At 51.5% G+C, this 14,245-nt stretch overlaps 1 protein-coding gene across 7 annotated transcripts in view; it reads left to right on the top strand.

Moving 5' to 3' along the window:
* Window positions 1-14,245, top strand: part of DNMT3B (DNA methyltransferase 3 beta) — a 94,394-nt gene that overhangs the window by 45,392 nt on the left and 34,757 nt on the right. For 5 of the 7 annotated variants that reach the window (XM_075012221.1, XM_075012222.1, XM_075012216.1 and 2 more), the window contains exons 1-3: window positions 1,512-1,719; window positions 10,170-10,249; window positions 13,080-13,227. In XM_075012221.1, coding sequence (XP_074868322.1) covers window positions 13,086-13,227 — 142 coding nt within the window. In that variant the 5' untranslated portion in view covers window positions 1,512-1,719; window positions 10,170-10,249; window positions 13,080-13,085. Of the gene's footprint in view, window positions 1-1,511; window positions 1,720-10,169; window positions 10,250-12,574; window positions 12,802-13,079; window positions 13,228-14,245 lie in introns of those variants that run through there. The other 2 variants (XM_075012217.1, XM_075012218.1) reach the window with 2 other exon arrangements.

The raw sequence follows: 14,245 nt of genomic DNA, 5'->3' as shown, positions 1-14,245 counted from the left end.
TTGAAATTCTCAGCTGCTGTATATGTGGAGTGCTGAAGAGGGAAGTACGTCTCTAGCCTGTGTAGCCTGGTTGACCTGAAGGTTAGGGGGTTTGCCAGACCCTTTTATTCCAGCTGGCCATAGTGGGATGAGTGGCTCTTTATTTTGACTGCAATGTTTTTGTTGTTTAACATTTAGGACATAAGAACAGCCACACTAGGGGTGAATCTATACTGACTGGATGATCAACTGTGGCTTCAGGAGTTTGCTTTTGTTGCCTGGGTTAAGATGCAGCAAAATCAATCTCTCGGGCCTCGGACATCAACCTGAAGTACACTAGGTAGGAGAGTCAGTTCTGATACCTTGATTCTAGCTATGCTAATGGCGTAGCTAGAATTGGGTATCAGAAATCGACTTTCTACCCTAGTATAGATCTAGCCTAGGTCAGACCAAAGGTCCATCTAGCCCAGCATCCTGTCTTCTGACAGTAGCCAATGTCTGGTGCCCCAGAGGGGAATGAACAGCTAATCCTCAACTGATCCATCCTCTGTTGTCCAGTCTTGGCTTCTGGCAAGCAGAGGCTTAGGGACACCCAGGTCATGGGGTTGCATCCCTGACTATCTTTGTTAATAGCCCTGATGGACCTATCCCCCAGGAATTTACCTAATTCTTCTTGAACCCAGTTATACTTTTGGATTTCGTAACACCCCCTGGCAGTGGGTTCTCATCCCCTGGCTGACGGTGTGTTGTTCGAAGCAGTACTTCCTTTGTTTGTTTGTTACCCATTGCCTTCATTGGGCAACCCTGAGTTTTCAGCCTGTAAAGGGGCAAATAACAGTTCCATCTTCACTTTCTCCAGCTGTAGTTTGGCAGACCTCTTTTATACCCTGCCTCACTCTTCTCCCAGGTGAACAGTCCCTGGCTTTTTAATCTCACCTCTGAGGTCAGCTGTTCCATACCCCCCCAATAATTGCATTGCCCTTTCTCGGCACCTTTTCCAGATCTAAGGCGCCTTTGGGAGACCAGGGCCTGGAAGGGCTGGCTGTAGCCCGCGTGTGGGCCTGCCATGGCGGCAGACAATGGCATTCTGAGTTGCACTGTGATTGTTCATGGATTTCTGCAGTGGCCCCAGGGCTGTGGAGAACTGGCCCCGCAGAGCTTAGGGGGTAGGCAGGGCCCCACGGGGGGCGGGGGGGGGGGGCGATCTGCGCACTAGGAACGGTTTCTGCCCTAGAGGAAGCAGCACGTTCCCTGTGTTTTCGGAGCCCTTGTCCAGCCCAGGCCTGCACGGAGCAGACAATAGCAGGGCACAGTCCGCCCCTGAGCAGCCTCGTGCTCGGGCAGCTCCGCGGTAAAGCCGGGGGCTGGGGGCGGGCAGGGGGCTGCGGCCGCCCGTCTTCCCTGGGAAGGTGGCCCCGGCCTGGCGGGCTCCCGCGGCTGCCGCGCGAGGGCGGGGGCGGGGCGGGGGCGGCCCGGGGTGGGGGCGCGCAGATCCCGCCCCCCGGCGGCCCGGGCCGCGCAGCCGCCGCTGCCGCCGCTGCAGAGGGCCCGGCGCGGGGAGGGTTAACGCAGCGGCGGGGTTTTGCCAGTTTCCGATCCGAGACCCGGGAAAAGTGTCGCCGGGTCCCGCCGCGGGCTGCAGCCGGGCGCAGCGGGAGCGGGAGCGGGGCCTGGGCTGGGCTCGGCGCGGGGCAGCGGCCGCCGAACTTTGTCTCCAGGAGCGAAACTTTCTGCACCCAAGTGAGTGGGGGGGACCCGGGCGGAGAAGGGGGCGGCAGGGGGGAAGCTAGGGGGGCAGGAGCCGGGCACGGGACCTCTGGGGGGCAGAGCCGGGCCGGGGATGGGGGGAGCCCGGCACGGGACCGCTGGGGGGCAGAGCCGGGCCGGAGATGGGGGGAGCCCGGCACGCGACCGCTGGGGGGCAGAGCCGGGCCGGGGATGGGGGGAGCCCGGCACGGGACCGCTGGGGGGCAGAGCCGGGCCGGAGATGGGGGGAGCCCGGCACGGGACCGCTGGGGGGCAGAGCCGGGCCGGGGATGGGGGGAGCCCGGCACGCGAGCGCTGGGGGGCAGAGCCGGGCCGGAGATGGGGGGAGCCCGGCACGGGACCGCTGGGGGGCAGAGCCGGGCCGGGGATGGGGGGAGCCCGGCGTAGGAGCGCTGGGGGGTAGAGCTCCCACTGGGGATGGGAGGAGCCGGGCTGCGGGGCGGGAAGGGGCCGGGCTGGGCAGAGGACCGCTGGGGAGCAGATTTGAGATTGGACTCAGCATCCAGCAGCTGCTGGTCTGAGGTCTGCCAGGGGTAGGCGGGAGGAGGGCAGAGTCCATGTTGGGTGGCAGTGCTGAGCGGGTTGGGGGACTGTTTGAGGCTGTTTTGGTTAGGGGCTGGTGGCTGTTGACTGGGGTCCTGTGGCTGGCCTCCAGGGGCGATCTCTGGTATTTGGAAATGGCTTGGGGGTGGTGGGTGGTTGGTGTGGGGGAATGTTTTGGTTGGGACTTCGTAAAGACACCTGTGACATTTGTACCAGGGGACTTATGTTCAGTCATAGCAACCCTGGTGGAGGCTCCATCTCTGACCATTTGAAAATCAAGCTCTAGTCTAGCAGCTCTGCCCTGAGGGTTCTTCTGTGGCAGTGCCATGGTCTAGGTTATGCACGAGGTCAGCATAGCTGGCTGATCACAAGTATCAGCTGGGGAGCAATGACCACAGTTGTCCCCTTCTGGCCCTGGAGTCTATGAATAAGAATGTAACACTCCAGAGGAAGCTTCACCTGGTGCATGAGTAAGTGAAAGAGGGACACACAAGCCTTGGGGGATTATTGTGAGAATTTTCATCCAGCCACAGATGTGGGTTTATAAAGCCCACAAGGAGCCCAGTAGGTAAATGTAATCGCTGGTTACGGTTGGTACCTTCCCTCTCCCATATATTGTACTGTTGTTTGTTTCAGACAGACTTTTCCTTGGGATTTTCCTTCCTGTTCTGGGTGGGAAATTGGCGGGGAGATGGGGATTAGCTGGAACACAGTGTCACAATGAATTTGGTTCCAGGAGATGAAGTAACTTGCCTAAGGAAACCCAGTGAATCAGTGGTGCACAGAGCTAGACTTCCGCGTGCTGACCTAACTTTTAGGCAACATTCTATTAAATGTATCCTGAACTTAGGCATAAAGGGGCATGTTTTTAAGGAACCACAGTGTTGCCCCTTTTTCACGTTGTTGCATATGCAAATGATTGTATATGCAAAATTGTGTGCACAGATGTAGATGTTGAGGTTTCTAAGTTCTCCGCTTAGGAAATGGGTCAAACAGCTTGATTGCCTTTCGGTGTTTTTTATTGTCATTTTGGGTGTTGGTATTTGTTCTAGGATGAGTTTTTATTTAGGCCAGGTCTTCGCTGCTGGAGACGATTGACCTAAACTACGCAACTGCAGCTGAGAGAATAGTGTATCAGGAGTCGGGGTGCCCTAGGTTGAATTTCTGCAGCGTCCTCACTGTGAGAGGTCCATGGGAGAAACTCTCCCATCTGTTTCTGTACTCCTAACGACCAGGTGGAATACAGGCTTAGGCATGGTGGGGGGTGCCATCAGCGATTGATTAGTGGGCTCTTACTAGACTCATTAAATGGACCCTTGGGAGATCGAGCTTGTGCAGATAAGCCCTCAGAGATGAAGGATGGTTCTAGAAGTACCGCAGTAGGAACTCTGTTTTCAATTCTCTGTTTCGGACTCCCTGCTTCCTGTGGCTGGTGTGCGCAGTAGAGACAGTGTAGGTCTGCCTGTGATGGCATAGTGTAGCATCTATGGCAGGCGACTTATCTGGTTGCTTGTGGGTAGCTTCTGTTTCAGGGGAGGGAAACAGAATGCCATCTGGCGTAAATCACTTCATAGAATCATGGAAACATAGAAGAGTAGGACTGGAAGGGACCTCGAGAGGCCATCGATTCCAGCCCCCTGCCCTCATGGCAGGACCAAGCACTTTCTAGACCATCCATTTATCTAACCTCTTCTTAAATATCTCCAGTGATGGAGATTCTACCACCTCCCTTGGCAATTTGTTCCAGTGTTTGATCACCCTGACAGTTAGGAACTTTTTCCTAATGTCCAACCTGAACCTCCCCTGCTGCAATTTAAGTCCATTGCCTCTTGTACTATCCCCCCCACCTCAATTTCCTACCTGTAAAATGGGGATAACAATCCTTCCTTTGTCTTAACTGTTTAGACTATAGTCTATGTAGGGCAGGAACTGTCTCTGTCTATAGTAACCTTCATAATAGGTCCTTGACCTCAGTTGGGACCCATGGGTGCTTCTATAATACAGATATAAATAATAATGGGTGGAATGGTTCTCCCTGGGACCTGAGCTATGATGCTCAGGTACCCTTGGGTACATTCCTAACGTTTTGCTTTATTATCTGGAAATGCTTCTCTCAGGAGATCTCAGCATCTAGGGCATCAAGGTGAGCCCTCAGGAATTCTTCAGTGTTGAGACATTGCATTGCGGGCTCCAGACACAGAGCCTTCAGGTAGGCACAGGGTTAAAGGCAGTGCAGTTTATTCTGCCTCATCCCCCCCAAAAGTCAATGGGAAGAAGCTCCTGTGGTGATTGTGTGCAGAAGGGGCTGGGCGGTGTCTGAGAATCAAATACATTTTGAAGTGTGTCTGGAGGCGCTTGCATCAGACTCAGGTGGATGGGAAAGGCAACGGGGTGGATACCCACGGGAAAGAGCTGAAAGTTAGGATCTTTGTGGTTGGTAAATGTATGTTAGAGAAAAAGATCCACTGGAAACACAGACAGTAGGAGACTGGTAAGATGTGGAGGTCCCCTGGCTCCAGCTGGAGGGGGTGCATGTTTCTATGTTATGCTACTGGTATGCTTATTGTTACAGCCTCAAAGCCTGAATGGAGAGGGTTTGGGAAGAGGTATGGAAGGGGAGGATGGGATCAGGGAGTTTCTTCCCTTGAGTTCTCTGTGCCATTGCTTTTGCCTATGATGGCACTGTGCAGACACATTTAGCACTGATGAAAGGTACCTAGCTGGCCGCTTTGGAAACAGACAAACTTGTCCTACATCACAGGTGCAGCTCCCTGCCACATCCCACTTCAGGCCAGGCCTGAGGTTAAGGGAGTCATTCATGTCTTCTCTGCTTTGGGCATTTGCCAGGGTTAGAGAAGTGAGGGAGAACAAATAATGTGGGGAATAGTAACAGAGAAGGAGCCGTGTTAGTCTATATAATATTAAAACAAAAAAGCAGTCGAGTAGCACTTTAAAGACTAACAAAATAGTCTTTAAAGTGCTACTTGACTGCCTTTTTGTTTAAATAATATGGGGTAGATGTTAGTTACACTTGCTTAATGCCTTACTGGGCAATGGTCAGATACTGAGGTAATGAGCCTGGTGTAGGGAATATAGCTCAATAGACTGAGCGGTCATGGGTGTGGTTGCTACGTAGCAAGTTCCTAGGCTTTGTTTCCACTTAGCTACGACCGCGGTAAAAAAATATCTTGTTGCTAACACATGGGAGCTAATACATTAGTGAAACCCTAGTGTGGACACGGTAGCTATAGCTTTAAAATGAGTTAATGGACTGAGGTACTCGGTTGTACTGGGGCCAGGAGTGGGCAGGAGAGGATGAAACAACAACAATGGCAAACGACAAAGACAAGTGGTTAAAGTGTAGACACCTCCAAGCCTTTGGTTGTGGGGATGGGGGAAACTGGCAGGAGGTGGGTAGGACTGAGACAGGACCAGCTTTTTTTAAGGAGCAGGGCACATCTGCAAGAATTGGTTCCTTTTGTATTAAGTTGAGCATCCCAACGACCTCTTTACTTTTCAGAATTAGAGGGAAACGCTTTATTTTAGAGAGAAGGAAAGGCCATTTGCAAAGCCATCACGTGAAATGCTGCCCTTCGGCCTTTTGGTATGTATACAGTAGTGTATACAGGCAAAGGAAATGCACCTGAGAAGTGTAACTCCGTTTCCTCTGGAGTTAAAACTGAAACCAGCCCAGCAGTAGTCAAATGTGACTGAGGGGTCTAGAGGGACAAGCGGGTTCGGAAGGGAGGAAATGCCTGGAAAGAGCAGTTCCAGGGAAGCTTGATAGCCTGAGGGTTGAAGGCAAGGCTGGCTCTGCTTTCCTTGTCCTGGGTGTAGGCGGTAAGCTCTTCTGCGCAGGGCAGCATCTGTGTGTCTTTGTGAGCAGTGAACAGTCATGTAGAGCATGAGCTTTACCCAGCATGAAATGGCCTGGGCTGTGATGCTGGGCTCTGGATGGCTCAGTGGGATGCCACTTTTGGGGGGGTGGTCCTGATCCCAGATTAGAAGCATCCTGTGAATGGCTGGGCCCAGTTTTTTGGAGGGCTCTGAACACTGGGACTAAGATCTGGAATGATTTCTGTGTGGTTCTATATAGGCTCTTACATTGTACTTACTCATCTACCTAGTAGCTGAGTGTCTTCCCAATCGAGGACTAAGCTACTGTGATTGTCACATGTTTGTTCTCTCTTTGGGGGTGTTTAGTTTTGGATCTTTTTAAGTGTTAATTATTTTTATACATAATTTATTCACACACGCTGCTTTCTGTGTACACTAGAGAACATGGGTTGAAGATGTGCCTTGCCCTTGGAGCAGTAAGTGGGGAGGTTCAGACTGGCTCTGAGCTCCTGGGGAAGTTTGCTTGTGAGTTAGGGCTGGCTGCTGAAAGAGCTGTCTCCTCGAGTCGCTGGAGCTTTGTATTCACTGGGAGCTAGCGCAGAGAGCAGAGCGCTGGGACTGTGTATTAATAGCCACCTGTGATGATAAGTAGCTGGGCACATCCTGTTGGTATCAGAGCTTTTTCAGGATGTGCACGTCTTCATTCCTAGAGGCCAGAGCTAGCTGTCCCAAAAATTGCAGTCACCCTGGCCAGGTCTTTGTAATTTAACTCACTTTGCACCATTTGGACGGGTGGCTTACGACCCTCTTCTATTTATCCTGAATGCAATATTTTAAAAAAGTCCATGCTCAGAATGCCCCAGTAAAATGTCCTTGCAAAGACCCATCTTTTTATTTATTTATTTATTTATTGCAGGCCCAGTGTACAGGTTGTCTCCTGAAAATTCAGCCCCAAAGCCCCAGGTGGTGTATTTGGGCCTGTTTCACTTTCTAGTAGTTGTGGTGTATGGAATGCCCACTTTGTAGGAGGGTGTTTATTTTCAGACAAAACAAAATTCTTTTCAATAAAATTCTAAAAGATCCCTAATGAAATATGAGAGTTGCTTAGCTCTAAGGAGGCCAAATATTGGAGTTCCTTAGCTCCATGAAGGAGGCTAAAGCAGCTCTTTCACTGGTGGAGGTTGGCTGAGATGCTCTCCAGAAACCACAGCCCTCTTAAAAGTACTAACGCGTTGTACAGCATCAGCCAGAGCGCAGCCTGGGCTAAGTAAGGGTCACAGCATTCAGCTCTTCAATTATTTGCTGTACATGTCTGTGTTGTAATGCTCAGGGCTTGCCTTCACTGGTGGAATTTTTTTTTTAAAAACCTGGGGGTATCTATCTCACATGAGCTAGTCAGAGGTAAAAACACAGTGGAGACTTCATTTTGATTTGCTGCTTGCTGAGGCCAGCCCTGTGTTCCTGGGGTTGACCTTGGTATCCTGGTTAATCTGGGTTTCACCATGTTCTCCCTGGGGATAGCTTGTTCACCTTCGGAAAGTCAAAGTGTGGCTTTGTAGGCCGGGAAGAGAAGCCCTCTGTCGAAGTGGTAGCTGGAGTGGAAGCAGGAGTAAGCCCTTATTGCCCACTACTGACTCTGAGTGTTCTTGTACTAATCAGTCACGATGAGGCTGCAACACCCAGATGGAGATTTTGGACATCTCAGAGCTCAGGGATGCGCAGAATCGGGATTGTGGAGTAGTTCTGTTATAAAGACAGGTACTTGACAAAATGTGGATGGCGTAGGTTTCAAGAGATTTAGGTCCAGGGTTCAAGGTCTGGCGTGTCTCTAGTGATAAACTCGCAATAGTCAGTAGTTATCTGAAATCTGGTGAGGGACCCCAGAGTTCCTGGAGGGAGAAACTGTGACCTTTGCTGCCTTTGTGCATGAGCTGGGTGCGTTTGTTACTCCCTGCTTCTGCCTGAGGCATCTCTGGGGAGGAAACACTGCCCCTCCTGGGCTGCTTGCTGCAGCAGCCAGCAAGCTGTCCTTTCTCTGAGTAGCTGAGGGGAGCCCAGTGAGTCTGGGCAGCTCCCAGTCAATGCCTCTTTGGGCTGTGAGCAGGTGTGTTGGATCAGTAGGATTTCTGCAGACAGCTGTGGGGATTTACTGAGCATCGGGTTCTCCCTCTGCCGTGTTCAGAGACGGTTGGGTTCTGGGGAAGGGATCTGAATGTGCCATTTGTGGCAGACCTTAGGCTGTTCGGAGGTGTGGGATCGACCTCAACTGACATCCTGCATCCAAAACACCTTCTCTAGTCCAGGCAGTTCCTGTAAGTTTGTTGGAGGAGATGGAAGAAGATCTGAAAGCAGGTACCTCAATTGTTTCTGTGCTGTCTATGAGCCCCGAGGTGTGTCTGTGTCCGAGCTGAGAGAGACAGAAAAGACAGAATTCTCCCTATCAGGCTCTGATCCTGGATGCTGAACTTCTACCTGGATAGGACATCAGTGACCTGGTCTGTGCTTCTAGGGAAAGTCTCACTAGATCCTGCCTCAGATAAGATGCTAGTGATGTAAACGGGACTTTGTGTAAATGTGGGCCTGAGGTTCTGAGTCAGTGGGAACAGCAGGTGCTTTGTGCCTCAGATGATCAGACCCTGCAAGCTGGGTTATACGGCTCAGAAGAAACGTGGGTTTACTATGGGAAAAGGTGTGGGCAACATGTATGCTGTATCGTGGCTCCTGGTGCAGCGGCAACAACAGCCACCATGGGCCCTGGGGAAAGGGGGGGGGGGCAGCTCTGTGCCCCAGAAGGGGCAGGCCCTAGCACATTTGACCTTCTGCACCATCTGGACTGCCGCACTGCCCCCTAACCCCGCCATGGCAATTCAAAGGGGCTCCAAGCACCAGCCAGCACCGCTGCCAAAGTAGGGGTAGGGCCAAAGCAGCAGTGGCTGGAGATCCGGGCAGTTGCCCCCTTTACCCCCCCACCATTGGCCAGGCTGCTTGTTGCACAACAGCAAGACTTCTTCCTTCTTTGGTCCAGGGGAAGCTGCTGGACTGCAGCCCTTTGGTCCAGAGTGTTTCTCAGCGTGGGGGCATCTGTGCCCCAAAACAGGACCAAGGAAGGACATATCCAGGAGGGAAAGAGACCCCTGGGCTCAGGGAAAACACCCCTGCACACATGGGCATCGCTGGACAGGGTTAGGAAACTGTAAAGGGCTTCATCTGAGAGAGAAGAACCCCCAGCCCACCCTGTCTTTTTGTTCTTTGGGTCAAGGCTGACAACCCTCCTTTGGTAGTAAAGATGTACGTTTGTGACAGTGAGCAGTGCTGGGTATGTTGAATCCTAAGCAGAGCAGTCCCCATTGTGTGCGCCAGGGTGCTCCTAGGACACTGTTTGTCCTGGATGGATAATGCTCCCTGCTTTTGCATCAGTGGGGTGGGATCTGGCCCCAGGCAGAGATGGGTGGACCTCTTCATTCTTGTACATGGGTGCGCTCAGGGAAGGAGCATGCCCCCTAGTGGGGCACTATCTGGAAATGGAGCGTCTGGTTTTAGACAGAAATGAAGGCTTTTAGAACCAATTGCAACTTGAAAATTGTTTTTAGTGATAACACAATGGCCTGCATCCTGTACAGGGCTGTGAGATCCTCTTTATCTTTACATTCCTGGTGGGCTGTGGAGAATTACACTGTGTGGGCGACAGACAGTAAATCACCAACTTACTCAAAATGTTGGAGATCTAAATAGATGATGAGTCTGAATGGGCCTTCAGTGATGCCACTGCAGCCTCAGTGAATTCACTGGCTATGTCTGTAATGAAGTCTGCAGGTTTGTGGGGTTTTTGTGTTTTTTGGGGTGGGCCTTTTTCTGTTTTATCCATTTGCTGCTCTCAGTTACTGAAATGTCCGAAGCACTTTGGGATGGCAGTACGCGGGTTGGACTCAGTGAGGGAAGGGTCTTGATGTTTATTAATGTTGTAGAGCTGGATCCAATAACCTAATAGTTATTTCCTGTATGGGAGCAGGATCAGGCCAAACCTGAAACCTCTTGTCCTTCAGATACACAGTAGCTGTGGTGGTCTCTGTGAAGCTTTGCTGATTAGAAGAGGTGAGCTGACGCTGCTTCCAGCTGGACAAGGGTAAGTCAGACCATGGAAGAGGAAATTCACCCTACTGATTCTTATAAGCATTAAGGACACCTTTCTCACGCCTTAGTTGCTACGTTCATCCTGAATGGGTCTGATTCTGCTTCCACTGAAATGAATGGCCGAGGTCCATGACTTCGGTAGAAGCAGGATTGGGCCGTCCCTTGGCCAGTCGTCGCAGAGGTGACTCCGTCTCACCGCCCATTCTGAAGTGGCTTTATCCACCTAGACACAGTTTATTAGATGGGCTCCTGGCTCTGGCCTTAGTTAAATGGTTCACGTGGCTTGGCTGAAGAGAGGACCTGTTAAATGAATAATTGTCTGACTTTACCAGGATTGTGCCCCTACTTCCTGTGCTGCTGCTCTGTGTCATTACACAAGCAGAGCTGCTCCTGAGTTGCTCATGACTTTGCCATCCAGGGAAGGGATGGAGAGAAGAGGCCCAGCTTGTTTCTGTGCTGTGCAATGCACACAAAACGGGGTTGGTTCTGCTCCCCGCTGAGTAGTCATTGGTAGTGTGGGGCACGTGACATGAGCCCTGCTCTCAGTCCCACCTGGGCCTGCCGGTTGGCTGGTGGGTGGGGGCAGTTGCTCCAGGGCCTAGTGTTTCAAAGGGACTTGCAGCTGTGACAGCTGGAGCTCTGGGTCCCTCTGAGACACTAGCAGCATTGCTGTGCCCCTCTGTGGGGCGGCGTGGGGGGAGGGGGGACAGCGCCCCAGCAGGCAGATTGCTTTTGGCTTTATCCCTTTTGGGGGTGCAGAGCTGGGTCCCACTCACACCTTGTCCAGAGGCCTGCGGTGCTCTCTGCAACTTGTATGCTAGCATCAGGGTGACACAGAGCAGCTTTTGTCCCTGGCTCCTGAGGCTCTGTTGGGAAGTGGGACTTGCAAGCTTTGTCTGCTGAAGGAGAAGGGAATGTAAGAGAGTGCTACTCTTGCGGGAGAGAACACTTCCACTGACTCTCTGCCTGGCTGCTTTGCCAGCAGTGCACCAGAATGGTGCTGGCCTTGGTTAAGCAGAGCCGCAGGGGTTAGAGTGGGAAGGTGATGAGAATGGATTGGAAGAGGCAGGGATCTGAGTCCATGTCAGGGTAGGGCTGGAAATGTATTTTTCTGGACCACATCAGCGTTAATTCAGCTCTGCACCAATGCGATTGAAAGCAGAATTTGGCCCTTTGCTTCCCAGTGGATGTACTGTGGGGGGTGGTGGTGGGTGCCCTCAGTCGGTTTGAAACATCCCATAACAAGCTGGATTTTTAACCCCCTTCACGCTACCTTCTGCCAAAAAAACCCTCCAACCCTGCTCTTTTTGCCAGGCTGTCTGCTCATCTCACCTCAGTGAGAGGAGGTCAGCGGGAGATTTGTTGAGACTCAGAAGTATTTTAAACCTGGGAGGGTTGGAAAATGTCCCTGTGCCGTGTAGTTCTGTATTTCTGACTTTGTGGGTCATCCGAAGTAGCCTGGATAAGAATCTCTCAATGGCCTTGCCGCAGCAGCGTTTTAGGGAGAGAGGTATATCTGTGTAACCAGACACTAACAATTGCCTGCCAGCGTGCAGAGAGTGTGGTGAAATCTATTGATGTTGGTGTAAATGCCAATAAATATGCCAATAAATATGCACTGACCTGGTGCTCACAGGAGGTTTGGCAGTTGCAGCAGCTGACCTCCCAAAGTAGCTGGAGCCAGGGATCCCCTTGTGGAGTCTTGATCTGCCAACCTGGTGTGTTTACTTATTTTCTAAAGGGGTGATATTTTGGTGCAGAAAGCGTCTTACTGGTGTGGGCGCTGTGTGGACCCCCCTGACAAAACTCCTCTCATTGGAAATCAAAGTTGGTTTTATTTCTCATTTTATTTTTAAAGAACTTAGAATAACCCACATCTCCTGGGCTCGATTGTGCATCTCTTGTGCAGTGTCTGTTGCAGCCGAGCCCTGAGAATTCAGTGGGGGTTGCAGCTGTGTGTGCGTTGCAGCCCTTTTGCCACTACCCATTGTCTGACCAGTGCATTTTGATATTGCTGTCCCAACTTGTCCTGTTGCCCTGAGCTGCAGGAAAATTGCTTCTTGGCCTTCATGGCTAAGATCAAGTGTAGTTTCATTTGCTCAGTAAAACTCATTAATCTGCTCTTATCTGTCCAATACCTGGTATGTTCTCTCTGGGAGAACTGGGTGTTGTGTGGATTTTCGAACATGGGAGCTGGTGTAGGAGGTTGCTGTCGCCACTTCATGCATCAGGTTGATAGTGCAGTGTTTCCAAAACAACCAGTCTCGTGGCAGCGTGGAGGCTTGGTTGTCCTTGGTGATGTAGGCTATTTTGTAAACCTGTTGTTGCTCCTACAAGCCTGAGTACAGCAGCTTGAAATGGAGAACAAGACACTCTGCTCTAGATGACGGATGTCCTGCCTGAGTTAGATTGGTCATTCTCCTGTCACGTGCGCCAGCATGAATTGGGAAGTGAGTGGTGTTACAGCTGTGTGAAAGTGGCTTGACTTCAGAACTAATCCCTAGAAGGGCTGTTCAGATCCTTACCAGCCCCATCCAGAACGAGGTATGAACAGAACAGGGGCGAATGAGAGCCATGTGTGAGGAATCAGAGCAGGACAGGCACTGAAGGGGACTGATGCAGCATTCAATTAATCAATGGACTTTTGCCATTAATTTCCATGGGTGTTTGGGTCCAGCCCTAACAAAGCCGCTAAGCAGGTGTTCAGCTGTGGTTGCGTTGTATAGGTTATGCAGCCCGATTTGTCTTTCTCAGACTTCATGGGGCTCTATTTAGTGGGTGACTAAATTTCTCTCCTGTTGCATCATGAATCATTTCCACAGGTGAGCATGAAAAGAGACAAGGGCCTTGGCGATGGAGAGACAGACTGCAAGGCAGAGCTGGTCTTTGTCAATGGAGGCTGCCATGACCCTGCTGAAGACAAAGCTTCCCTCCCAGCTCTGGCAGCAAACGGGGGGCCCAAGACACCAGGTCAGTCTCCTCTGCCTGCGCGTGCCGTCTGGGCCCTGGATTTCCATAGCAGACCCCTGGGAGGTGCTGCTGGTGCAGTGGAGGCCATAACACTGAGTGTTTGTGCGGGCTGGGCTTCTCTCACATGGTGCTCAGCTGTGTAAGGCGCGATCCTGCTCCCATTGAAGACAAAGGCAGTTTTGTTACTGACGTAAGAGGGAGCAGGAGTGGGTCCAAAGTGGGCAGTGGGCTAGAGCAGTATTGCATATTGGCATGCACTGGATGCCTTTCACTGGTGCTGCACGAGTTAGCAGTAACCCATGGGCATCTTCCGAGCAGCGGGGTTTGTTGCAGGTCTGTCCTACCTAAAACCAGCATCTGCGCCTCTTGCAAACTGTTGTCGTCCAGAGCCATGGGACAGGCTTTGCCTGCCTGAGTCTGGTGACAAGCTGTGTTCTGCCTCCCTGAGCCCAGCAATCCGCACAGAAGGTGAATAAATCTGCACAGAAGGAGCGTTACCGGCTCTTCCAGTTCTGTCAAGGGTCTTGTAATAGTGGATTGATTTCCACAATTCCCCAGCTCCTGGAGTCCTGTGATGAGGTCAGACTCTCCGCTTTAATTGGAAAGAGAAAGGAGTACATTTCTAGCCTGTTTGGCTTTAGAGAAGAGCTTGAAATATGAAGGTGAGGAGGCAGTGCAGCCTCGGGCAGTGTTTCCCAAAGTGTGGTATGCCAAAGGATCTCAAGGGGTGCACAGCAGAAAGTAAATGACTAAAACCCAGGAGACGGGGTATTGCGACAAGGCCAAAGTCCCGAAAGGGGTATGCGAATGTTTTAAGTTTGAGAAACACTGGCCTAGGGTATAGAGCACTGGATTGGGACTCAGGAGACCAGGATGCCATTCTTGACTTTGCTAGTGACTTTGGGGATTCACTGCCTTTCAGTGCCTCAGTTTCCCCATGTACAGAATGGACATAATGGTTCTGATGTCCTTGGTAGAGCATGGGGAGACCTGCTGCTGAAAAGCTCTGTCTCAGCTG

The sequence above is a fragment of the Carettochelys insculpta genome, chromosome 17, assembly GCF_033958435.1.
Source record: "Carettochelys insculpta isolate YL-2023 chromosome 17, ASM3395843v1, whole genome shotgun sequence".
In the NCBI taxonomy this organism is placed as follows: Eukaryota; Metazoa; Chordata; order Testudines; family Carettochelyidae; genus Carettochelys; species Carettochelys insculpta.
The sequence above is the reverse complement of the archived record's forward strand: the minus strand, read 5'-3'. Positions and strand labels throughout refer to the sequence as shown.